Below are 27188 nucleotides of genomic sequence, written 5' to 3'. Positions count from 1 at the left end.
CATATACTCATTCATTCATTGCATATATTGCAAATGATACAATACATTACATATATATACCATTCCAATATTTACAAATACAAGGTTGGCTAAAACACAAGCAAACAAAATATTACTGAGTTGGCCAAATAGTAGAAACTCGGGTTCTATAAGCTGACTTGGTGAACTTCTGATACTCGGCGTCCACTGCATTACTTGGCATCGTCATGCACTCGGTAGAAGTAGAGGCTCGGTCCATACTAATCACACAATGTAGCTTCAAACTCAGTAACCATTGGAGACTTGGTAGACATAATGTTACTCAGTAGATACTGAATCCTTTGTTTACCTTGCTTTCACTCAGTAAACACTACACATCCATCACTCGATAGACACTGGCTTCTCATCACACAAATTGATGACTTGGTAGACACTGTGAAGCTCGGTGACCACTATCTGCTCGGTGATAACTGCTGAACTGCTCAATGTCTACTTTCACTTGGTAGCTTCTGGAATGCTCGGTATGAACTGCTTAACTGATAAACTTACTTGGCAACCACTGAATGCTCAGTATAAACTGTAGACTGAGTGATGAGCTCGGTAACCATTCAGAGTTGAATAAGTATTGTCACTAATGACAAATATAACATAATGGCAACAATTGGAATATTTGATCTAGATGCCTTGGTCTTATATAACATTCTTTCGTCATGTGAAATGTTCTTCAGGTATCAAGGACTTATGGGCTACAAAGAAGAAACATTGAGGAAGCTGATTACAAAGTTGCAGGCAACCCTTGGAGATTGCCAAGTTGTAGAAATAGGTGTCACTTGTGATTGGGGACAAATGGGATGTCAAGTTCTTGATGAATGTGGTAATCTGATTGCAATTGAAAGAGCAACTTCAGAATATACAATCAAGATCAATGCTGACTTACATTCTGAAGACTTTAGTTTTGACACAATGAACAAGTTTGTCTTGTATAAATCCTCAACAAAGCACTCGTTAGATTCTCTAGCGAAAAATTCCAAGGTTGTACAATCAGCATATGCAGATGCAATGAGGATAGAGTCCATATTGAAGACAATGGAGATTTTTGATCTTCCTATAGTGCGTGATGTTATCATCAAGTTCAAGGCACTAAAAAACAATCTTTAAGATTGTTATTTTTAATTTTTATTTTTGTTTGTAGATCTAAGAGGATGCATTGCATGAAAAGATGTAATTACATGTAATGTGCGTTGCACGTGCATGTAAAGATGTAATGCGAGTTGCATGTGCAGTTGCATGTAACCCAATAAGTTCTCTTCTAATTAGACTAGGTCAAAGTTGGTTGAGTTGCTCCCACTTTTTCCTCCATCTTTTTCTCAACTCCTGTGCCTATATAAAGGAGTGCCTCCCTCATAGCAAAATCATCATCTTTTATCTTTTATTGTATGCAAGAGAGCTCTAGAAAAATTGTGCCAGCATAACTTTGTTTGTGTAGCACCATTTGTTTATCGTATGGGGTAAATAGATTAATGCATACAGACAATAGACAAGAATATGTAACACAGCAGTACACCTATTATTCGCATATATGTCGAAGAGATTACATAGTGCTTACAATGATGATTACAATGATCTCAGATGGTGTACATATACTTCCCGAAGAACCTTCCCAAACGGGTTCGTCGGCTTCATAACAATTACCGAAAGGGTCTGTCGGCTACATAACAATTACCGACTATATGCTAATCTGCCCCTCAACTATTTTATAACTTCACCAACAACATCATCCCCCCCAAAAAGAAAAGTCGTCTCCGGACGAAAATTACAAAATATCCAAGACAGATCAACAAAACAGGATACATTAATTGACTAACTATAACAAGATAGATGTGTTCCCATCACACCACTTTCACATTCATCCCATGCTTGCACCAAACTAATCTCCAAAACACACTGTCTCCTTAGTCAAGCTGACCTTGATAGCCACCCGTGCCACTCTCTGCTTCCAACTCCTGGGTACACTGAGCCAAGTGTCGCTGAACTGCCTTCAACTGGACGATCAGCTCCTCCCGAACTCTCTATGCATCTACCAAGACAGCTTCACGTCCAACACCTACTCCAAGTGCCTCAAAGCGTATCACCCCTCTTGAAAGGCTTGCTCTAGTGCTCTCTCTACCTCTGGTACACAGACACCTTATGCCTGTAGCAGCTCCAGGTCTCATCAACTGGTCACACTTCCCATGACTGATAACTACACTGATTGGGGGTCTAGGGGGCATCGCCCCTAGTGGGGTCAAGGGGCAGCTGCATGGAACTCCATGGAACACACCATTTTTGTGATTTTCTTCTGATTCCACACTCTTTCAGGCAACTGCTTATGTTTTACTACCTGTTTATGTCTTTCCCTTCCCTTTGGCATCATGCGTTATTCATTCTGAACATTTTTTATTTGTCGTTATTTTTTCTTTTTTCTTTTTTTTAGCTGTAGATTCTTCCTCTAACTTTTTCTTCCACTTCCTCTTTCCTGCAAACTCCATTTATTCCTCTGCTAGGTTAGGTCAGTTATCCCTCGACACACAGGAATTCTTCTCCTTCCCTGAAGTCCGTACGAATGCGTACGGCCCTCTCTTGGCTTCTACTGTACGACTCCTTGCTTGTGTACGCTTTTTTCTACCAATGGCTGTATGGTTGCATTCAGCGACCCATCTACTCTTCAAATTACCCTACGTCACCCATCATTAAATCGTCATACGGTGGGGATACTTCAAACAGTGTACGATGGGGGCACATGAGACACCGTACGGTGGGAGCACTTGGATCGCCATACAATGGTCTTCAACTAAAGATCTGCTTCTAAATCTGTACGGTGCTTGTCAGATAGTGTTATATTGTCTTACGCTTCAATCCCGATCACCGTACAGTGGCATAATAAGAAGTTCGTACAGTGTTTTCATCGACTCCTTCCCTACTAATTTCCATACGGTGCCAACATATAACAAAAGATGGTAGTACAGCAATTACGTTCTCCGCCTGTTGTCTCACTTTTTCATACGGTGAAGGAACTTAAAACACCGTACGATGGTCTTTAATGACTTTTTCTTTTTCTTTTTTTTTACTTTTTCTTTTTCTTTTTTTTTACTTTTTCTTTTTCTTTTGCTGAATTTTACTACTCGATATTCGTCAACGACAGAACCAGTCGCGCATGATATATTTTCAACTTGGAGCCGTTCACCATTTCTGGTACTTCTTTCCCATCCAATGTCCATAGCTTTATTGTTCTGTTATCGCCCACTTCCCGTATTTGGCACGGTCCGACCCATTTGACTCTTAACTTTTCAAGTTTGATTTCATTCCGCCTGTTATACTTCAACACTAACTGGCCTAGTTGAAATTTATTTAATTTTAGGTGTTTATCATGCCACGCTTTGCGCCTCTTCTGTGTCACCTCTGTGGCCCATTGTGCCTGCAATTGTCATTCATCAAGTTTATTTAAGTTACACGATCTTTCCCTCAGGTTTTTGATATCGCCCAGTTTGTTCTGGAAACTTAGTACCATGTATTCCATTGGCTGCCACTTCTTGCCGTCAATAACTGTATTCTTGATTTTAGAATCTTTACTCCGTTCTGCTGAAGTTTTTATTAAGCCCTTCCTCTTTGTTTCCTGTGCAGACCGTATGATGTGTTTTCCTTGCTACCAACACCTTTCTACTAATTTCGTGGTGTGATGTAACCTTTTCTTTCTGCACGATCCGTTCACCATGTACCGTACGGTGGAGTCTTTCCTTTTTTCTGGGTTCGTACTGTATGTCCTTCCCTTCAACTTTTGTCGTAACTGCCTTTCTTTTTTCTACTTCCTTGTATTCCTTCGGACATTCATTTCCTTCTTCTTTCTCACCTTCATCAACCTTTAACATATTACAACTCGAAAAGAGCTCATAATCCTCCATCTGCCAGTGGAAAAGGCCGTTCACCGAATCCAAATCATCGTCCGTCGATTCACCTTCCAACTGTAGGACTCCTTCCTCATTGAGTTTCAATCGCTACTTTCCTTCATCCTCTTCTTCAGAATCAGATGATACGACTTCTTCGCCCACCATTTGTGTGTGTAAATCAATAATGAATCATCGTCCCCTACTTTCCATTGATAGTGTATTCTTCTTCCAGTCATGCTTAACCCTTCCTTGTACAAGCCATCCCCGGCCCAAAATGGCGTCATATCCTCTCTTCAGCAGGATGACGATGAAGTCGAGTAGGAACGGTTGTGTTTCAATTCTCACTGGTTGTGCCATTAGGATTCCCAACGATTTGATCCCGTGTTGGTCTGTCGTGAGCAATTGGAATGTAGGTGGCCACAACTTCGGTTTGTCCCAACTTCTTCCAAGTATCTTCTGGTAGGACGTTTACCCCTGAACCTTCGTCCACAATGTGTCTGAAAGGACCGCTCCTAATACACCCATCTCGACGACCACTGAATGTCGTCCGGATGTGAGTGCTAGCAGCATTGGGTCCGCTGCACTTGCTTTGCTTTCCTTTTCCCTTCCATGTTCTCTTAGTAGTTTAGTAGTCAGGGCTATGTTCGTAAGTGTTGTCCGTAGTTGAGGCATTGTGAGGATCAAATCATTTAACTTGACTGGTATTTCAATTTGTAATATCTACCTTACGATGTTTTGTTCTACACAATTCCTTGTTGAGGTACCGGTAGTATCCTTCAATTGTGATTTCTTTGCCTGCGTTGCTTTCTCAATTTCCGCCCGCACTTCTTCCAATCTCTTCTTCTCTTCCGTCGGGTTGAGGTACAGCTTTGCTTGTTTCTGTGTGATTGCCAAGACTTCTTCGTCCACACCAATGCTGATCAAATTCACTCCTGATTTCGGACACTTGGCATCTTCATGATCTCCAAGACCGCACCATCTGCATAACAACTTTGGTGTATTTGCTGATGTACAGTTTCGTGCAAAGTGGCCCCACAAATTACATGGTCGGCATTGAACCATCGGGCGGCTGTTCGCATCATACTGAATTCGGCTGCGGCCCCCATTATTATTGTTGGTATTGTTGTTTTGCCCTCTGCTATTATTTCTAGACCCACCCAAAGTAGCACCATCATTGTTTGTGTTTTCGTTCCCTCCTAACATGAAAGTTGCCTATGTCAGGAGCACTTGTTGATGTCCTCTTGTTTTCATATTGAAGGGGCATTCTTTTGTGGAATGTCCCATAATTTGGCAGATCTCACAGAATTGGTTCTTCGGACAGGATCCCTTCGTGTGACCTTCTGTCTTGCATTCTGTGCACCATAGCTCGTTTCCCTTCGTCTCTTTCTGCATATTCTTAAATTCCTTCATCATTCTCATCATATCCTTCTAGAGAGCTCGGACCTTCTTGCTACCCTTTTCATCATCACTGTTATCTTCTTCCGAAGGCGCGTCATATAAGTCGGATGAGCTACTTTTCTTCTTTTTTTCGTTTTTTGTTCACTCTCTAAGTCCATCGCCCAATTGTATGCTTCGGTGTATGATGACAGCGGCACAATCTTCATTTTCTTCCTTAACTCCAAGTGTAGTCCTTCAATGAACCATCTCTTTTTCAGCCCATCTATCGGCTTACTTTCCATTTTATTTATTAATTCTTTTAATTTTCTAGCATATACACAAACTATTTCATTTTTCCCCTACTTTGTGGTGTAGATTTCTACTACAATCTCATTGTCGTCTCGTAGCAATTGAAATTCGGTGATAAACTCATTTTTTACTCCCGCCCATGTAGTTAATTTTTGGGGATCGGCGTCAACAAACCAATCAACTGCTACACCCCTTAGGGTTGCTGGAAATTGTCAGACCCGTTCATCTGTGTCGATTACGCCATTCGTCATCCAAATTGTTTCGCATGTCTTACAGTGTCTGATTGGATCAGTCGTTCCATCACCATCAAACTTTGGCATTTTTTCTTTTGGTCTAGCTATTACTATTCGAGTTGGAGGTACTTGTTGTGTACCCGCGTTGTTTTGCACACCCGCATTGTTCTGCACACGCGCTATTCTGCACACCCGCGCTGTTCTGCACACCCACACTGTTTCGGACAATCGTCTTGTTTCCAATAGTCGCGTTACTTAGTGAAAAAGGGTTTTCCTCAAGTCCTTCCGGAAGTGTATAGCAGACGAAGAGTTCACTCCACGCTCGTGCTCCCTCGGCACTCCGAGCAGTGCGAGGTGATTCCCATTCGTCTGGATTCTCTTCCCTCGACGTATACAGGTTCAAAAATTCCTCCCTGGTTTCTTCCACCAAATCCAACCACTGTCGAGTCTCTTCCAACAATTCCTCAATGCTTCGGTGTCCATCGACAATCTGCTGAAACCTCCGTCTACGCTCGGCCTGTTGTGCCAAAATTAAAATTTCTTGTGTAGTGTGTATTCCATCTTTTCCATTTATCTTATTTCTATCTTTGTTAAGCTGATTTGGCATTAGTCTTCATTCATCTGGCTTCATTCTAGGTCCATTGGGCAACGGCACCAAATGTTTACCGTATGGGGTAAATAGATTAATGCATACAGACAATAGACAAGAATATGTAACACAGTAGTACTCCTATTATTTGCATATATGCCGAAGAGATTACATAGTGCTTACAATGATGATTACAATAATTTCGAATGGTGTACATATACTTCTCAAAGAACCTTCTCGAAAGGGTCCATCGGCTCCATAACAATTATCGAAAAGGTCCGTCAGCTACATAACAATTACCGACTAAATGCTAATCTACCCGTTAGCTATTTTATAACTTTACCGACAACACCATTTGGAGAGAAAAGTGAATACAAAGAAGCAATTGAAACTTAACTTTGATTGAGTGAGATTGTCACATTGTGTGAATTAGAAGCTTTGTATGTAATTCGCATACATTATCTTTGATTCATGTTATCTTGTGTTCTTAACAATTGAGCATAAAAAGGGTTAAGAAGCAACTGGAGACAAAGCTTTGACTAGGAGCAATTGTGGAGATATATAGCTAGAAGCTTTGTCTGTAGCTTATATTTCTTTCTTAATTACCAAAATAATTAAGATATCTTTACTTTTAAAAGTATTTGTGCCCTATTAGTAAAGCTTTTCATATAGAAATACGACTAGACTTAGAGCCAAATTGGTACACTTTCAGCTAGCCTTTGAGTTAGTGTTGATTTATCGGTATCACCGTTTTCAGCCCTGCCCATTACTCGCTCCACAGGTAAGTGGATTCTTTCCTGAAAGATAAGAGGAAAGAATATTGGTAACACCTCTTTTACAAAATCTCTCGATTTCTTGCTTACCTTGAGTTGATCCAAGGAACAATGAGAAGGGGGAGCCTTCCCTTTAAGGTAGGAGAGACTCTATCTCACACGCTATAGCTGGTTATCCTATTTTGCGACTGGATTTTTACTCAAAACTGTCGGTTGCAAAATATCCACCCAACAGCATCCTACTTTAAATTTTTTTAATTTTAAATTGAACAACAAGGATTTAGAAAATGAAATTACAAGAACTTCTTTCAACACCAGGGGAAGAACTTGAAATTTTTCAAGAGATTTTTCACATAAATTTAGAAGGCCTTTTACTATGCAATGGTCCCATCAATACCATATTTCAGCTCCACTACTCATTTTTAGAGACATTAACTAATAATGTGGATATCATATTTCATCTCCAATACATATTTTTAGAGACATTAACTTGCAGTATGTATATCATAATTCAGCTCCACCGCTTGTTTTTAGAGACGTGAACTTCCAGTATCTCGAAAGTGTGGCAAATTTGCAAACTTACAAACCCCCTCACTCCTCACTCCAATATCTTACGACAATTAAAGACCATTGTCACTCACTTCCTTGTACAAGTTGTGAGTTCCTCTACCGCAAAGAGGAATCAATCCACAAATGGATTTATCCCCTCCATCAAGAGGAACAGATGTACCTCTAGACAAATAAAGAAGCTAGCCGCCGTGCACATTGCTCTTCAACCTCGGAATTATCAAACTTGCGAGGAGACACCAGAGGAATTGGTTGAGATTGACTTAGGGGAGAACTCTGATTTTGATGTAATGTTGGGAGAAGCAGATCAGGCACAGCAGTGTGCTTTGTTGTTTTGGTATTTTGATTTTCATATCATAATTGAAACTATATAACAGCAGTGTGCCCTTTGGCACTTTGTTATAACTTGTATGTTATCTTTCGATATTACATGCATATTGACGATAAATTCGGAAAGAAATTTGAATTAAGGACTCTATGTTAAAATTAATGTTTGAAATTTTGAACCAATTTCTCAATTTAACACATATATGTTTAACATTCTATAATGTATATGTGCATGCTCTATCAATGTTCTCATATGAATACAAATTAATATCCATGTTTTCATATGATTATTGAAACTTTTCATGTATATTTTAAATTCCCTATATTTTATATGGTTGTCCATTCTTTTGTCCTCTTTGTCATCCCCTAGTTATCCTCAAAATTGGCTTGAAAAATTAGGGACACGCAAAAGGTGTACTTGCTATCCCAGTGTAATGTCCCTGATATGGAGCCAAGGAATTAATAAAAGCTATTAAATGAGGAATTACAAGTTTGGACACTTGATTCCTTAAGGTTAAAAAATTAATTAACTAGCAAGGGAATGAATGAATAATTAAATAATAGCTCGAAGATTTAAAGTCTCAGCAATTACTAATTTAATTGTTCATTATGCCGACTGGTGGGACCATGCCTTAGTTACAATGTTATGGTGATTAGGAAGTATTGTAGTGGTAATTAAAATCTTCTGAATTGGGAATTATCCTAGTTGCAGTGCTGGATTTAAGATAGAGATCACAGCTTTTTGGCATCCAAGATGGGAACTGCAGCATTTTGCCTTAAATGGTTTATTCTTATAAGTGAGCATTTGGAGTTGGGAAAATCATCTATCATATATGAATATTTGTTTATCAATTTTGTTCTGCAAGTTTAGACACTCCTTTTCCAGGATGAATCATGAAAACCTTCAAAACTCGAGCTTGGACGCAAATCCAAGTGATTTCAGTTCCTTTCCACCCAGCCGCAGGTAACAGAAAAAGCTAATAAGTATTTGGGACAGGATTGCAATAAAACTTTCCAAGAGAACATGTCAAACAGTTCCAGATTTTCAAGGCAATATTGAAGAATTAATTTGAAAAGAAATTGTTGAATGTTTGCTATATTTCGTCTACAGGTAGACTGACTATGTTTACAACAAACTGGGCATTGCTAGTGGCTTCCTGGAGTTCATTGAATGATAAATACGGAGGTGCAGATTGGTATGTTGCAGATTACACGTCTTATTTCTCTGCATTTCCCCCTTGTAGCAATGGATAAAAAAATCATTAATTTTTCTAGAATATTTCCACCTATTAGAAGTAACTGACTATGTTGCCAATAAGGTTATTATCATTAAGAAATGTTTGTATGATACATAAATCCTTCATGACTATGTGAAAATTGATTTTGTTTGAAATAATTTTATGAATTTTCTATATTCCCAGTAAGAACTATTCACAGAGATATTTCACCTGGAAACTTTTTAAAAACTTGATTTAATTCACTTTGTTGAACCCTTGTATGACTCTTGCAAGCTGCGATGTATATAAGATATTGTTGGGACTAGATGTTGCACAACTTGCAAGTATTAGATCTAATTAAATTACTTATGTATGAATGATATTGTCAATAACATGTCCACATGGAGAAGGGTACCCCAGTTTAATGGAATCTTAGAACTTCCATTATTGTTACTATCTGTCCTGTGTCATTGGTCTTATGATGGTTGTAAAAATTCTTCAAATAGGGGGCTACTAGCTAGACTATAACAAGCATCTTTGACCAAATATTTATAAATTATTACATATGAAGTGTCAAAGATGTATTATTGCACATACATAAAGCACTTGAGACTCATTTTGACCTTGCTTGGGTGACCCCAATCAAAATGAGAGTTACATCCTACGATGGAGGAGTTGCACTTGAAGAGGGCCACAAGCATTAGACTAGTACCAATCAGCCCAAGTATTAACGTGATGTTGGAAAATCATTCATAGTTTTATTGGTCTCTTGGGCTTTGTATTGAGATTGTATGTTTAGCTTTGTTCAAGTTCAAAGTGTCTCTTGTGAAACACAACTCCTCTAATATTGTATTCTAACATTTGTTACTGAATAATGCATTGGATCTGTATTCTGGATGATAGATCCCTTTACAAGATTTTCCCAAGGTATATTTTGTGCATCATGTGTTCTATTCTCTCTACTTGTCTTCTCAATCTTTTTAGCTTTAGTTTACATACCTTTACCATATCAAAAAATTTATATCTCTCGACTTGCATTGTTTTTTTTTAATCAGTAATATATTCGTATATTTTATTATTATATAGAAGAGTAATTAAATAAGGTTAACAAAATGGAGTACTGAATAACTCCTCTGCATCTAGCATTTTCTACAGCATTTGCCCCAAGCAAGTTCACCTAACAGGATCTAAACAGCCCTTCTGATAATGGAACAGGGATTTTTGGACATTTGCAAACCTTCGATCCGGTATACAAGTATATATATAGCATTTTCATCATCTTTATCAAAATGCAGACACACCTATATCTCCATAAACTTTAAGCTTAATGTGGTCAACTAATAATATAAACCTTCATTCACAAACTGTAGATCAAAACCTGTGTCCGTCTTGGTTCCTCATTAGCCTTTCACACGCAGTTGACAAGGTTGGAATCGAACTCTAATCTGGAGCCTGGTTCTGACCCGTTGGGGATTTACCACCAAGATGTTTGCAGTAGTTTCCTCCTCATGCTTCTGAAACTTTGCTTTCAACTTCAGCCATGCTGCCCAATGTTCATCCATGTAGTTTTCCTTATCATATTTTCTGACCCACCTAACAAAGGGAATAATGCCAAACTCCTTCGCATCCCTCTCATCCTCATAGCATTTGGAAATGTCAGTGCCTACACCCGGGACCGCCCATTCAAGAATGTGTTTCAATCCCAATAAAATCCCATCTTCAAAAAGAGATGTGATAACCCATTTCACCATAGCTGCAAACCCCAAGCTAAAACCATCGACACTATACCTATGTTCATTCTCCGGTGCCAATAGTGCTCATGAAATTTCCTGCCTAAAACATCAATGACTGCATCAATTAATCTTTTCAACTTAACCTTAAGCAGACCTCTCAATTGTTTCTGCTTCACCAGCCCAGGAAAATCTTTCTGTTGCTGCAAAGTGGAGACAGAGAAATTTGCCTCCATGTTTTGTTAAAACCACCACACTAAACCAGTCACACCAATCTGAAATAAAACCTCCTTTAAAGACAGTCTTGGTGCCCCATGCAACCAGTCACACCAATCTGAAATAAAACCTCCTTTAAAAACATTTATGATGCTCCTTGGTAAAAGCCTAGCGCACGAAATCCTGGATTAATAATGAGATGTTACTTCGTCTCTCATCTCCCTACACTGATAAGACATTCCCTCTACTTACTACCTTGATCACTTAAAACGTTGTAGACACCACTGAGAAAACTGACATATATAGGATCCTTAGAAGATATCACACTTTAATTGCACCTGCCACCTTGGATCAAGTGACATCATATGGCCACCTTATAACCATGTTTTACCTTTTCTTGAATTAGAGTTGAGTTAAAACATCACATGCAAAATTATTCATTAGGTAATATTTGGGTCTGAAATCTTCAAGTTTAAATTCAATTTTTTTTCAAAGGACAAAGCCCATTTTGAAAGCTTGTCCACTTCAATGTTGCCTTTAGGACAAATATAAGAAGCTTTGAGGTCCTCCAAATTATTTAAGGCTTCTCTAAATGCAGTTACGATGGGTTGAAGGTGTGATGCCACAATTTTATAATTTTCGATTGCCCTAGTAATTAGGAGAGAGTTACCTTCCAAACGAATTCGCTTAAAGCCTCGAGTCAACCCAGTCTTTATAATTGATAAAGAAAGCCTACCTTCAGCCACATTGTTAGAGGCCATTGTCAATCTCATAGCGTCAAAGGCCACTCAGTTACCCCATTGATCACTGGAAAATGAAGCCAACACCTAATGAGCCTCCATTAACAATTGGGCCCCATCAAAATTCACTTTGACCCATCATTGGGTTTCACCCATAGTAACATGGGAATGCATCCCAGCCGTTTTTGGTTGTTGCACCCAAGAAGGGGACACACCCAGAACAGGGAGACAGCGTTCATGCATCTGCAGCGGTACCACCAACTCACCGCCAGGAGGGGGACATCCTTGCATCCCCATTTGGGGACTTGGGGACAGTGACATGTCCCTTGACCCAGCTAGGGACTGCGGCTGTCCCCCTTTTCGGCACATTAAAAAATGCAAAAAAAAATCTTTTGAAAAGTTTTGTTATATTGCTTCTTATGGTTTGCTAACCCTAGGGTATGTGGGGCCCATTTAGAGGTTGAAATCCCATTAATTCTTGATCTTTTCTCATTTCTATTCATTTCATGGTTTTCTAATTTTTGCAACAACAGCAAGAACAAGAGTGAAGAGATCATAGAAGGGTGATTATTCGAGTGAAGAGAGTGTGTGAAGGCAAAGTGTAGTAAGAATGAGCAAGAAGAAGAGAAGCAAGATTTTTCAGCTTGTTCAAGAGATTTCTGAAACAAATGGTAGGGTCTTTCATGGTTTTTTGGTTGGTTTTTTTTTTTCAAGTCAAGATCATTGTTTTTTGTTTCTAGTTTGTAGCTTTTAGTTCTTAATTGAGTTTCATTTCTAGATTTTGGATGTTTCTTGTTTCATTTCCAAATTTTTGTTGCTTTAATTTTACTTCAAAAAATTATGATTTTGAAGAAGGGCATAGGCTGAAAGCATTGTTTTATTTTATTTTATTTTCATTTTGTGAAATACAATGTGAAAATGAGCTCCCAACTCAAGTGGATCAAACCACAGTGATGATGAGATGGATTTAGAGGCCCATTCTCATAGTGATACCAGCCAAGAAGATTATAACCCTAAGGCTGAGCATGATGAAGAGATTGAAGAAACAAATTCAGAATCAACAGATAATTGACCACACAATCCACCAGCTACAGATTGCCCCTCCACTCTTTTCGCAAAGTGGGCTAGGTAGTTATAATCCTATATCTCCTCTTAGACAGTTTGCAACAAGGATATCCATACAAACAGCTACAGGTGGTGGTACGAGGAAGTGGAAATGTAACACTTTTAAGGAAGAATGGTTTGAGTGCATCACTAGAGTGAATGCACATTTCCTCTTTTGGACAGGAAAAGGTGTGGGTCCATGCAAGTTCTTGACAAAAACGCATTACAAAATTGAGTTCACCAAGCTTTGGGGTGTTCCAAATGGGTGTTCTAGATGACTTGGGAGTTGAGGTACCTACCACTTTGACTAGTAGGCAACAAGTTCAAAGTCTTCAGCTGGCTTATAAGCAGGGACAACCACATTTTTCTACTCCTAGTCCTAGGGTTAGACCACAGCAGAGACCTACATCACTTAGAGGGGCAGCCTTGGGTCCTTCTTCTACATCTAGTGCTATGCCTAAAGTACAAACTAGCAAGGGGAAAAGAAAGGTGTCCTCTGAAAGTAACCCCGTTGCTGATTTATTTAATGCCCACCTAAGAGAGGAAATAGAAGCCATTGGTAGATTTATTTTTACCAATGGCATACTTCTTCATATAACAGTCTCCTTATTCTAAGGAGATGATGCAACTAGTGGCAAGGGGAGGAGGACCGTCATTTGTGCCACCAGGTGAGCACAAATTGCGGACTACAGTCTTGGATAAAAAGTATGCCAAGATTGCTTTAAAGAAGAACTTGAGGCCTATTTGGGAGGAGTATGGTTGGAGCATCATCATGGATGGGTGGACGGACATTAAGAATTGTCCACTCATCAATATCATCATTACATGCACAGAGGGGTCATTTTTCCTTAGGGCTATTGATTGTTCAGGGCATTGAAAGGATGCAGATTTTCAATTTAATATAATTGGGGATGCTATTGAGGAGGTTGGGCTAGAAAATGTAGTCCAAGTAGTGACGGATGCAGCACTTATGTGTAAAGCTACAGGGAGACTTGTTGAGACAACTTACAGACATATTTGGTAGACTCCATGTTGTGTGCATGCCATGAACAATAAACTAAAAGACATGGCGAAGATTCCCTGGATTAAGGGAGTAGTGAGCGATGCTAGAGATATAAAGATGTTTATCTACAATCACCACTCGTCACATGCCCTTTTCAAGAGCTTCACAAAGGAGTTCCTGAAACCAGTTGAGACCCAATATTCATCCTACTTCATTCTTTTGGAGAGAATGATTGAGTTGCATGAACCATTGCAACTCATGGTTATGACGAATGAGCGGAATAGGTGGGATGGGTCCAAGACAAAGCAGGGGATGAGGATGAAGGAGATAGTGAAGAGCGATGCATTTTGGGGGGATGCAAAATACATTCTCTTTCATCATGCCAATTCTCCAAGTCATCAAATATGGGGATGGCGATGCAACTACTCTTGGAGAGGTGTACAAGTGCATTGATGCTATGCTTGGCCAGATGAGGGCAGTTGTGCGAGAGAGGGACCCTAGTTTAGCATTTTACACTAAGCGGATTCGGCCTATTATTCAATGTAGATGGGACAGCCTCAACACTCCTTTAAACATGGTTGCTTATGCATTGAATCCAAAGTGGTACATGCCTAGTCCTGGGAGAGTTACACCAATGAATGATGATGAGGTAATCTATTATCAATTTAGTACACTTGCACTTGAAAGTTAGAAGTTAGCACACTTGTTGATGGAGTGAAAGGCAGGAGAATCCCCAAAGGAGATATCCTAGCCCCCCAGCAAACAACCACACAGCGGAAACACAATAACAAAGCAAGATCTGATACCAAATCACAACACTTTATTCATAAATATAACTGTTTACATGCAATGTGTCGTGCTGTAAGGCCTTCCCAGTTACGTCCAAATACAACAACAATTACAATAACAATTCTACAAGATCCCTCAAGATCCAATCCAAACACTACCCCTGGCTAGTCCAAATCTGCACTCTAGAAAAAAACCCCAAGGAAATCTCAATTTATGTTCGCAAGCCCACCAAGTAATCTCTTGGTTTACCAAGCCTCAGCTACTAGCCCTTCAAAGTTCCTCCACTTCATCCTCTTCTCCAAGCTGGATGAATCTAACTCACTCCTCCAACTGAAATGAATGCCTAAAGACTCCACAAGGCCCCTTACTTATACCCAACTAAGCCACAAGTTGGCCCAGTTCATTACAAGTTAAATTAAATCCCTTACACTAAATATATGTTGAGCCACAAGTCGGACTCCAACAGATATTAAATACCAAAACGCCTTAAAAGGCTTACAACACAAATTAAATGCACATAAGAGAGACAACCAAGACCCAAATAGGTCCACACAAACTCCTAGATCGATCCACGTCACGATCAGAGGCTACATGAATTAAATGCTCCAACTCGATCGAGAAAATCCACAAGAACTCCAGTCGGCACCAACACACTGCTGAGTCTCAACAAACTCCCAAGCATTGTCGAGCAACCAACACATGTCAAGCACACAATGAGTGTCGAGCAACAAAAGATGTCAAGCTCTAACAACGACCGAGCTCCTTGGCTACGACTATACCCATCAGCAACCGAGCAGTAGCACCACCGTTTGGTGACTGATTCCACAACTCCTAGCCAAAATACCTCCAACATGCAGTATTGCTAACAACCCTAGGATGCTCATGCATCACTTGCACTTATGAATATTTTAATTTTTAATTAACTGATTTTAAAATTTGAATTTCAGGTGACAAAAGGATTCTTCAAGTACATTAATAGGATGTATGACATTGAGACAGCATGGAAGGTTCGCACTAAGTGGACAAAATTTGCTACTCTTAGGGGCTATCCAGCTAGAGCAAAGGCCAACATAAAAACAATGGCACAAGAGGATCCTATTTTATGGTGGAATTGTCATGGACCCAAATCAACAACTACCACACTAGTCATCTGTCTCCTGCCTCAGGTTTCTTCTTCTTCAACTTTAGAACCTTTACTTTTCACTTTCAATTTCACTTTTAGTTTTAGTCATGAATTTCAATTTCAATTTTTTGATTCTCATACTAGTCATTTGATTGCTATCTTAGGTATCTAGTTCTTCAGCTTCTAAGAGGAACTGATCTACTTATAACTTTATCCACTCTCTTAAGAGGAATAGACTTACCCTTGAGAAGCTATTAGTTGTACATTGCGCCTTGTGTATCAAAGATCACAAAACATGTGTTTACAAGGAGAGCCCTACAGCACAATGGGATGTAGAGCCAAAGGAGACCTCACAGGTTGATGAGGATGCATATACTTCTAATGTAGGGTTGGTTGGTATTCCTCTCGCGGATCTTACCATTGTAGAGGCTGAGAGTTCGGAGGATGAGTTTTTTGAGCCTGAGCCTCAGATTGACATGGAAGATTAGAGGTCTCTAGGTGGCCTCTATTGCATTTTGGTGGCCCTTGGGGCTTTAGTACTTGACATTTTGTCTTTTGATTTTGTAGTTTGTACTTGAGACTTGGATATTTGAAGTTTGAAATATTGTACATTGTGATCATAACATGGTTGATGTTACTTGATGTAGTTAAGTTTATGATGCCATTGAATGATTGATGAGATAATGATACTCATACTTTTGCTAAATTGATAATAGATAACTATGACTTTTGAATTTGCCTAATTATTTAATTTATTTGATAGAAGTTAGAACTTAGAACTTAGATCTCTTTTATTGTTCACGAATCATTGTTCAATGTTTAATGCAATGTAAAACTAGACCAGCAATAGCGATCTTGATGAGCTTCTACTTCATATTTAGGTCTTATATCGGTATACATTATAATTAGCATTTTAAGTATCATATGTATAGTGTATACATACCCCCCGTCCCTTGTCATCATCCCCCCGTCATCCTCTCGTTGTCCCCAGATTGAGGCCCCTTTGTACCCCCATCCCAAAAACATGTCCCCCGTTCCCCTGTTCCCCCAGGCCGGTGTAGCTATGGTTTCAACCCTTTGCATCTAAATCTATCAACATCCTCACCTTTAAGTTGTGTTTCCTACAAAAAAACAAGATCTGGCCTCACTTGATCCAAGCAACATTTGATCAAGCGAATTTTGTCGAAGGCATTGTAACCCCTAACATTCCAAAAATGAAGTTTCATAGCTCCCGGGAAAGGGTAAATCCCTTTCCCAATCTCAAACATTTTGTTTGGTTCGTCACATTTCTTGTCATGGCTAGCTTAACCTGAGTAGGTTTAGGATTCTATTTCTTCTTTGCACCTACATTTGGTTTACCTATTGCGGCTTGTGTTTGTTCCACTATCATGTTCTCAAAAACATCAAGAATATCTAACAAGCATAATATATTTTGTTCCTCCAAACATGCATCCTTTGTATCTGACTCCACCTCTCCCCTACTATCTTCAACCCCTTCAAAAGAACTGTGTAAGTTTATGATAGGTGAGATAGGGATGTCCTTGAACCCCTAAACTTGTTGATTGTCCTTTAACTTGTACCAAACATTCCCATAATTAGTTCCTTTTCAGCTATTGGGTTGACAGACGAATCAGATTCATCACATCCTAACACCTATATGTTCTCATCAATTGCTTTAGGAGAAGAAAACTATGTTTGAGCAACATTTTGGGTTTGAGGTCCACTGACACCCATATCACTTTGGAATTTGGAATGGCCATCTACCCCTTTCGAAGAGGCAGGAGCATCTTCTCTATCCTCTTGGGCCCTAAGATCCAAAGGATCTTCATTATTAAGTACACTCCCATGGAGAAGGATGAGTCGATCTCATATTTCTTGAGCTCTTCCCATTCCAAACCTAGATCATTTTGATCAAGGACAAATTTGGAGAAAGAAGAAGGGATTGCCAAAGACAAGCCTTCCATTTTATTCTTAAGCATTTCCTTAGAGATTCTAACTACCAAATCTGGAGCTTCATCCAAGTCCAAACGCTTTCCTTTCTTTGTTTCTCTTTTTGTAGCCATATCACCATTATTGGGGCCATTTGTTTCCACCTCAATTCTTTGTTTCCATATTCCTTCCCCTAATCAAATTTCAATGATTTCCGGAATAGGGTGAAGATTTTGGCATATCACCAATATCTTTGTGTAGACGATCAAGCCTGACTAAACTACTGCCACTTCATGTTTGACATAGGAGCCAAGACGGTCACCTAGGATTTCTAAGGTCACAGGATCCATGTATTCTTGTGGAAGATCTAGTAGTTTGAAACAGATTGGAATCTTGAATACCTTTATCCTTTGTGGTAGAAGTTGGGGGACCAATCAACCACAAAAAGGGCTTTGTCATATACAAAGAATGCGCCACTATTGAAAACCCAATCCTTCTCACTAACTGCAGAACAAATCACCAAATAAAAGCCATTTGAAAGGGGTCTTACATGACATCCCCGCCCTAGAGTTTTAGTACACAAGTCTTTGATCTTGAGAAAGGTCAGCCCTAACCCTGCCCAATTAACCAAAAAAGCATGGCTTTTTAGGAAGTTAATAGAATCACTCCACTCTCAATTATCAATAGATACAACAACCAAAGTATGTTCCATTTGAGGACTTACATATTGATCCTATTCCCACAGCTGCTCTAAAGGTTTTGGGTGCCAATACTTTTTTTTTCAATTTTCCCAAAGCCAAAACCTTCCCCTATCCTTAAAGCATTGTAATCCTTCTGCCTAGATTTGTAATCCGACCACTGCCCTTCTACATGTTGGGTATATCTATTTTTCTGGAAACCCTTACCATTGTTCCATCTCCTTGCATCCATCCAACTTCCATTGTAAACCCCTTTTACTCAAGTGTTAAACATCTACTGCTATCTGCAGTTGAATGACCATGCATCCCCAAGGCAGCCATTGTAACGTAAATTTTGGTGCCTAAACCCTAAATCTTGCGCTCACTTCTCCACCATCCCTTTTACATACCTAGACTCTCTACTTGCATTGTTATCCTAATTGGATTGGTTGGGAATACCCATTCTTTACCTTTCACAAGTGAAACATTCAAATTCCCTCACTACAATAAAGAGGTTGATTGATAACATCAACAGAAGTGCCAAATTGAGATGCAATGATCATGTGGCATATTTCGGCGTGACCTAGGTTTTGTGGACTAGACTATTAATAGAAACACCTATTAAATTATGTCTCTGCATGATCGTATAGTGGGGACACTAAAAATTTATATCTTTTATTCTCTATTCCATTCAAGTTACACACCTTATAAGTTTTCTTGGTCCTAAGATATCTTCAAAAAGTCCCTCTAGAAGATTCACCGAGTGGTTGGTATGAACTACCTTTTGATTTTATTTTCAAGGCTTGAATTAGTTAGCCTGATTGTAATGGTAATTAAAATCTTTGTTGGGAATTACCTTAGTCACCAATGCTGGATTTAAGATAGAAATCGCAGCTTTTACGCATCCAAGATGGAAATAAGAAGCTTTTTGCCTCAAATGGTTTATTCTTATAACTTAGCCATTGGAGTTCAGAAAATCATTTATCATCTATGAATATTTGTTTATGAATTTTGCTTTGCAAGTTTAGACGCTACTTATCCAAGACAAAACCCTTGGAAAACTCGGGCTTGAACGCAAACACAAGTGATTTCAGCTCCTTTCCACCCATCCGCAGGTAACAGAGAAAGCTACAAAGTATTTGGGAAAGGGTTCCAATAATAATTTCCAGACAGAACAGGTCAAGCAGTTCCAGATTTTCAAGGCGCCATTCAAGAATCATTTTGAAATGAAATTGCTACATGTTTGAATATTTTGTCTACAGGCAGACCGACTATGCTTACAGCCAGCTGGCCATTGCCAGTGGATTCCTGGGGTTCATTGAATTATTAAGTAGGTGCAGATTGGTATGTTGCAGCTTACATGTCTTATTTCAATGCATTTCCTCATTGTAGCAACCTATAGAAAAATCAGTAATTTTTCTAGAATATTTCCAGCTATTAGAAGTAACTGACTATTTTACCAATAAGGGTATTATCATTAAGAAATGTTTGCATGATGCATAAATCCTTTGTGACTGTGAAAATTGGTTTTGTTAATAATAATTTTATGAATTTTCCATATTCCGAGTAAGATCTATTAGAAGGGATATTTCACCTAGAAATTCAAAAAAACTTTGATTTAGTTCACTTTGTTGAACCCCTGTATGATTCTTGCAATGTGTATAAGAGATTGTTGGGACTAGATGTTGCACAACTTGCAACTATTAGATCTAATTAAATTATTTAATATATAAGTGATATTGTCAATAACATGTCCATCCCACTTAAATGGAATCTTAGACATTCCATTTTTGGCACTATTTGCCATGTGTAACTGGTCTTATGATGGCTGTAAATATTCATCAACTAACGGGTTACTGTTGGGATATGAAGCCCAACAGTCCCATGACCTTTCATTTCCCTTCATCTCTTTGTATCTAAAGCGCAAGTTGTATAAATGACTGTGTACAGACATGTATTGTAATCAGATCGGTTATTGATTAATAGAATAGTTCCCTGCTCGAGTATGGACATAGCCACGAGTTGTGGTGAACCACAATAAATACCTGTGTATTGTGTTTCATCTTCTTTGTTTATGTTTTTAGTTTCTTTGCTCATTTTTTATATTTGCAATTGGTATCAGAGTCTGGTAAGGTTGAGCAAAGATGGAAGAAGATGAGATTGATTCTGTCATCAATAAATTTCTTGGAAATTTTTAAAGAAATGTTGTATATCTAAAAATTCGAAAAGAAATGACATGTACACTGGTGGGATGGCTGGAAAAATGAGGAGGATTCACCTGAAGAAAAGAGGACAGGTGAAGAAGAAGAGGATGGTAGGCTTATTCCTTTCCCCAGTATCGATGCAGCTATGACATATACTCTCAACAAGAAGAGATGGCCTTGTGGGATGGGTTTCAGACTTATTGTCCTCATGCAAAAGGTGGAGAAGACTTCTTTGAAGAACAAATAAGGTTCACTGAATGAGTCTGCTGTGGAGTTTTCATCCCCAGTTGAGGGGGATGAAATTTGCAAAAACTGTGTCCTTGCCAACCAAGGAATTTGAGGATCCTTCAGCGAAAAGCCATTACCTGGAAAAGAAGTGTCGAAGAAAGAGTCAAGAAAAAGAGCTGATTAAACAGTTATTCAAGAAATCAAATGGCAGAAATAATGTTATCAGTTTTGAAAGTGAAATGGAGAACGATAATGAGTTCTCTAGCAGCAGCACTATGGAGGCTCTAGAGATAATAACTTATTCTTCATCATAGCAAAATAAAAATGAGGTGTTTGGGCTTCCAGCATGTTCTTCTCTTGACAAAGAAAGGGAAAAGTATTTTAAAAAGGATTAAAAGGCCAGACTTTGAGGGGCCAAATCAAGACATTTGGGAGGAGCTCCGGCTGCTCGGGATTGCGCAACTCTGGAGGCAGTTGCAGCAGTTGGACCACTCTATTGGGTTGCTGCAATCAAAGCTGGAGAAAACGGGTTTAGCACACCCAAATGTTGAAGACAGCGCAGTTGATAGCTGGGAGGCCTCTTTGGCTAATCGCTCAACTCATGATGTTTTCTCTCAAGTAAATACACTCCATCCCAGTTACAGCATAGGCAGCAATCCTGTCGGCATGCCTCCATTCTCGATAGTGATAATGAGAAGTTTGTCATGGAAGCAAAGAAAAAGGAGAAGAAAAGCCAGAATCTACGCCAAAGTTACACCCCCAAAATGAAGGCCTCAACTATAATCGACAGCAGCAATAACTTGGACAAAGCTCCACAGCTAATGTGTTGGTCCAAGCAGGATTTTTGGATGTTGTTGAAGGCCTTTCTTGCTGTTGTCGAGAGTATGTGGGAGAAAGGAGTGAACGCCAGGCTCGCAATGGAGGTGAACGAGGTTTCTCATGGGTGGTCTCTGGTTAAAAAAGGGAAGCCCATCTAGATGCGGAAGCTAGAAGACACAGCTAAGGGTGAGTATTCAGATTCTTATAAGTCACTCACCAATGATTGGGAAGAAAACTCAGTTGTACAACATTTTCTATTGAATGTCAGCTCATTCCAGAATATTTGGAATTTGTGGAGGGAGTTGTAGACTCTGAGGACCTTCCTCTTAACATATCTCGTTGGCAGCAGAACAAATTTTTTAAGGTCGTTAAAAAGAACTTGGTTAAGAAATGCATGGAATTGTTTTATGAAAATGCAGAGGATAAAGAAGATTGCTCCAAGTTCTATGAATCCTTTACTAAAAAAATCAAAATGTGTGTACATGAAGAAAGTCAAATTTGTGTCTAATCGGAACATCTCCTAAGATATCATTACACAATAAGTGGTGATGAAATGACTGACCTAATGGATTATGTCACCAGCATGATAACATGTGCACACTGGATTGTTATGTTTTACCAAAATGAAGAAGAAAGTTGTTTGAACCAGTGTAACGAGACTCGGACTCGGCTTGGACTCGGCAAGGGTAACTTGACTCGTGACCCGGCTCTGACTCGTGACCCGGCTCGGCGGTGACTCGGCGGTGACTCGGCAAAGTGAAAAAATCTCAAAATTTTGAGATTTTTTAGGATTTAAAGAACATTCCATGCACCCATTATTGAATAAAGCATAAAGACACAATAACATCATTAAATAGAAAATAATTTGATCATAATGCACATGCCACATACTTAAAGTTAAAAACTTAAAACTTAAAAGTCAAACATCGATTACATATGTACAATACTACAAACTTACAAACTTACAAAGGTAAATTGCTAAAAGTAAATACTATATTACTAGTAATTAAAGTCAAACTAAGATAAATCCATGCAAACCATCAAAATGTATATGTATTATCATTTATGCATTATGAAATCCAACACATCACTATAGACTGTTATGGGAGCCCTTTTAGGGTTATATGAGTTGTTTACCACATAGGGTAAGAAGTTAACACATGTATAACACGATTCAATTCAGAACAAGTACTTTATTCATGTATGCACTTGCAGATTACAATCTGATTCCAATGACTACAATGATCTATCGATTCTAACTGATGATTCCAAAGTCCATCTCGGACATGTACATATACCTTTCTGAAGGGGTGACTCAAGCGTTAGGTGCCCGTTCAGATACTAATCTACCCGTCGGCTACACTATACATTTTACCGACAACATCATCCCCCCACAAAAGAAAGGTCGTCTCTAGACGACAATTACACAATATCTGAGACAAATTAACAACAAAATATATTAATTGACTAACTACAACAAGATAGATCTGTTTCTGTCGCATCACTTTCACATTAATCCCATGCCTGCACCAAACTGGTCTCCAAACCACGTTGCATCTGTAGCCAAACCACGTTGCATCTGTAGCCTTTGCTAACACAATACTATCTCCTTAGCTGACCTTGATAGCCACCCGTCCTGCTTTCTCTGTTTCCAACTCATCGGTACCCTGAGCCAAGTGTCGTTGCACTGCCTCCAACTGGATGATCAGCTCCTCCCGAGCTCTCTACGCATCCACCAAGACAGCCTCACGAGCAACACCTACTCTCAGTGCCTCTAGTACACAGACACTCCATGCCTGCAGCAGTTCCAATTCTTCTCAACTGGTCAAACTCCCACGACTGATATCCGCAACGACTGGGGGTCTAGGGGGCAACAACCCCGGCGGGGTCGCGGGGCAGTGCCCCTCGCCGCCAAGACCAAATTAGCACTCCGAAACTCACACGAAACTGCATGGAACACACTATTTCTGTCATTTTCTTCCGATTCCACACTCTTTTTGGCAACTGCTTATGTCTACCCTTCCCTTTGGCATCGTGCATTACTCATTCCGAACTGTTTCAATTTGTCGTTGTTTTTTTTTTTTTTTTTTTGCTCTTCCACTTCCTCTTTCCTGTACACTTGCTTTGTGAATTGACTACAGTAATTCCTCTTCCTTTCCTGATACCCTTTGTCTCTGAAATGTAAAAAAAAAATGTAAAAAATTTATATTTTAAAGGCTCGGTTTCAAGCCTGTCGTGGCCGAGTCAAGGAGGCCAGGTCACGCGAATCACTCGATGACTCGCGAGTCACTCAAGTCACTCCTCGTGACTCACCGCTCGCGGGTCACGAGTCATTGTGACTCGGCGAGGTCAGCGCGGCTCGCTGACTCGAGTGACTCACGTGACTCGCCGCGAGTCACGTTACCCTAGTTTGAACAGCTGCTCTGTGGATGGAGCAATAAGTAGTATTTTATATTATGAACTAATGGGAGAGTTTGTGCCTGAGTCCTTTGTACAAGAAGATATCTTTGACTTCAAATTGATTTGGTGAAGACTCATTTGAAGTGTATGCAAACACAGTATGGTACAATTAAAATCTTCTCAAGATATAGATATGATATAAATCAAAACAGGCAGCAAGGGTGCCACGGTGCATGACTGTGCCAGTTGGACTTCATGGGGAAGACTGTTGGGATATAAAGCCCAACGGTCCCATGACCTTTCATTTCCCTTCGTCTCTTTGTATCTAAAGAGCAAGTTGTATAAATGACTCTCCACAGTCATGTATTGTAACCAGATCGATTATTGATTAATATAATAGTTCACTGCTCAAGTGTGGACGTAGCCACAAGTTGTGGTGAACCATGATAAATACTTGTATATTGTGTTTCATCTACTTTGTTTCGTTTTTCGTTTCTTTGCTCATTTTTTATATTTACAATTACTAGCTGGACTATAACTAGCATCTTTGACCAATTATTTATTATGTATGAGGTGCCAAAGACATATTATTGTAGATCCATAAAGCACTTAAGACTCATTTTGATCTTGCTTGGGTCTTGGGGGCCAACCAATCAAAATGAGAGTAACATTTTACAATGGGAGGAGTTGCACTTCAAGAGGGGCACAAGGATTAGACGTGTACCATTTAGTCCAACCATTAACTTGCGGTTTTAAGTCCATAATGTTGGGAAATTGTTCATGGTTTTATTGGTCTCTTAGGCTATATATTGAGGGCTTGGTATAGAGATTATATGTTTAGCTTTATTCAAGTTCAAAGTGTAGCTATCTTGTGAAACACAACTACTCTAATATTGTATTGTAACATTTGTTGCTGAATAATGCATTGGGTGTGTGTTTTAGATGCTAGATCCCTTTACAAGATTTTGCCAAGATATATTTTGTGCATCATGTGTCCTATTCTCTCTACTTGCCTTCTCAATCTTTTTATCTTTTGTTTACATGCCCTTACAATATCAAAATTGTTATAAATCTCTCTACTTGCATTGTTATCCTAATTGGATTGGCTGAGCATACCCATTCTTTACCTTTCACGAGTAAAACATTCAAATACCCTCACTACAATAAAGAGCTTGATTGATAACATCAACAGAAAAGCCAAATTGAGATGTAATGATTATGTGGCACATAAGACCTAGGTTTTGCGGACTAGACTATTAATATAAACCTCGGTTAGATTATGTCTTTGCATGATTATATGGTGGGAATATTAAAACTAGTGTCTCCCATTCTCTATTTCATTCAAGTTACGCACCTTAAAAAAAATCTTGATCCTAAGCTATCTTCAGAAAGACCCTCTAGAAGATTCACCGAGTGGTTTGTATGAACTACTTCTGATTTTCTTTTCAAAGCTTGAATTAGCTGGCCTGAATACATTAAAGAACTTTTTTCAGTTCTTTGCAAACGTTATTTTATAAGGTACAGCTAAGATGGTTGCGAATTGAGGTTTGGTATCTCCTGTACTACATTGTCAATTATATTTGACCTGCTGTTTTACTCATAGCCCAGCTGAAGATGTACAAAGCTCATCAGTCAACCTAAGAAAAATCTCAAAAGTTTCCAAACTAAGTAAAGAATGAAGCTGCCGATACTTACATGAGCAATGAATTCAAAGTAATAAGGCCGCACCATTCGCTTCCCTGCATATGAAAGGATTTTAAACAGGTATGATTCACTAAGATAAAAGGAAAGAAGGGCGTGCAAGGATATTAAGTACCGTCATGAAAGATGTAATCGTCGCATTTAGGAGGGTTTTCCGGCGTCTCCCAGACAATCTTATTTTTTTCTTCTGCCATGGATGTTCGCAGCTGCAAACAAGAAACACCTTGAGAGGAAGTCCGCGGTCAGAGAAAAAAATACTGCACCCTTTCAAAATATTTAAGATGTTCACGTTAATTTTACATGGAAATCCTAGAAATTCAAATGATAACTTCATTAAAATTTAACAAATGCAGGGTCCTCACTTTTAGTGGCTTTATTAGTCGCCGCCGATGGCTTTATTAGTCCCCCTTATCTACTAGGCCCACTTAAAATAGTGTTTTTATTATTATTCTATATAGCCCATTCCATATTCAATCTATTAGCAAGCACAACCATAGTGCCTTAATTACTTAAATAGGTCTCTAATCTCTTCCAATTTTCTCCATTGTAGCCTTCATCACTCCTACACTAGCCCTCATAGTAGCTTTCCTCGCCTCATCTCTATGGCACTTTGTCTCTCCCTCTCTCATTGGTATCATCCAATCCTCTCTTTTGCCCTTTGTTGTGCCTTCTCTAGAGCATCTTGTGATGTTATGAAATCATTTATTTCCTCTCCTTAGTTCATCTCTCTCCAACACTAGGTCGTACCTCTACAAACCATCCCTATCCATAAATGCATGATCTCTCTCGCTCTCTCTCCCTCTCTCTCTCTCCAAAGGGTGTCTCTCTTTGCAGTTCCCACATCTATATGTTCTTGTTATATCCCTCAACTAATATGGGAACTTCATGTGTGTATTCGTCATCACTCTCCTCTCCTTACCAAACCTGGGTGGTATGTGTGGTACTTGTCCCTCCCTCTATGGTGGTGTCTACAAAACCTTATTTACCTCGATCTCTATTGCATCCTCTTGTTATGGCCCCTCTCCTTTTAGTACTAGCTAACTTTATCTTTATCCCCCTTCTCTCTCCTTCATTTTCCATGTATTTTCCCCCTATATCTCTTTTCTCCTCTTTCTCTTTATCACCTATCTCTCCCACATCATCATCCTCTCCTGGATTGTTGAGTTGCAACCCAGACTCTCTATACTTTTGTTGTGGTCATCCTCTCCTATGTGGGTGTTTATATACATAC

The 27188-nt window shown here is 39.2% G+C and overlaps 1 protein-coding gene across 6 annotated transcripts in view; it reads right to left on the bottom strand.

Moving 5' to 3' along the window:
• LOC149540592 (RNA pseudouridine synthase 7-like) overlaps positions 1-26317 on the bottom strand; it is a 232021-nt gene extending 205704 nt beyond the window's left edge. For 5 of the 6 annotated variants that reach the window (XR_016356420.1, XR_016356421.1, XR_016356422.1 and 2 more), the window contains exons 1-2: positions 26073-26251; positions 25952-25995 (exon numbers count right to left, since the gene is read on the bottom strand). Coding sequence is in view for 3 of the 6 variants with exons in the window: in XM_089801688.1 (XP_089657814.1) it covers positions 25952-25995; positions 26073-26151 (123 nt within the window). In the remaining 3 variants the exon portion in view is untranslated. The other variant, XM_089801689.1, reaches the window with a different exon arrangement.
• Between the last annotated feature and the right edge of the window lie 871 nt (positions 26318-27188).

Source organism: Cupressus sempervirens, chromosome 9 (genome assembly GCF_028749045.1).
Source record: "Cupressus sempervirens isolate cs-2001-9-10 chromosome 9, ASM2874904v1, whole genome shotgun sequence".
Classification (NCBI taxonomy): domain Eukaryota; kingdom Viridiplantae; phylum Streptophyta; class Pinopsida; order Cupressales; family Cupressaceae; genus Cupressus; species Cupressus sempervirens.
This window is presented reverse-complemented; position numbering and strand designations above follow the sequence as displayed.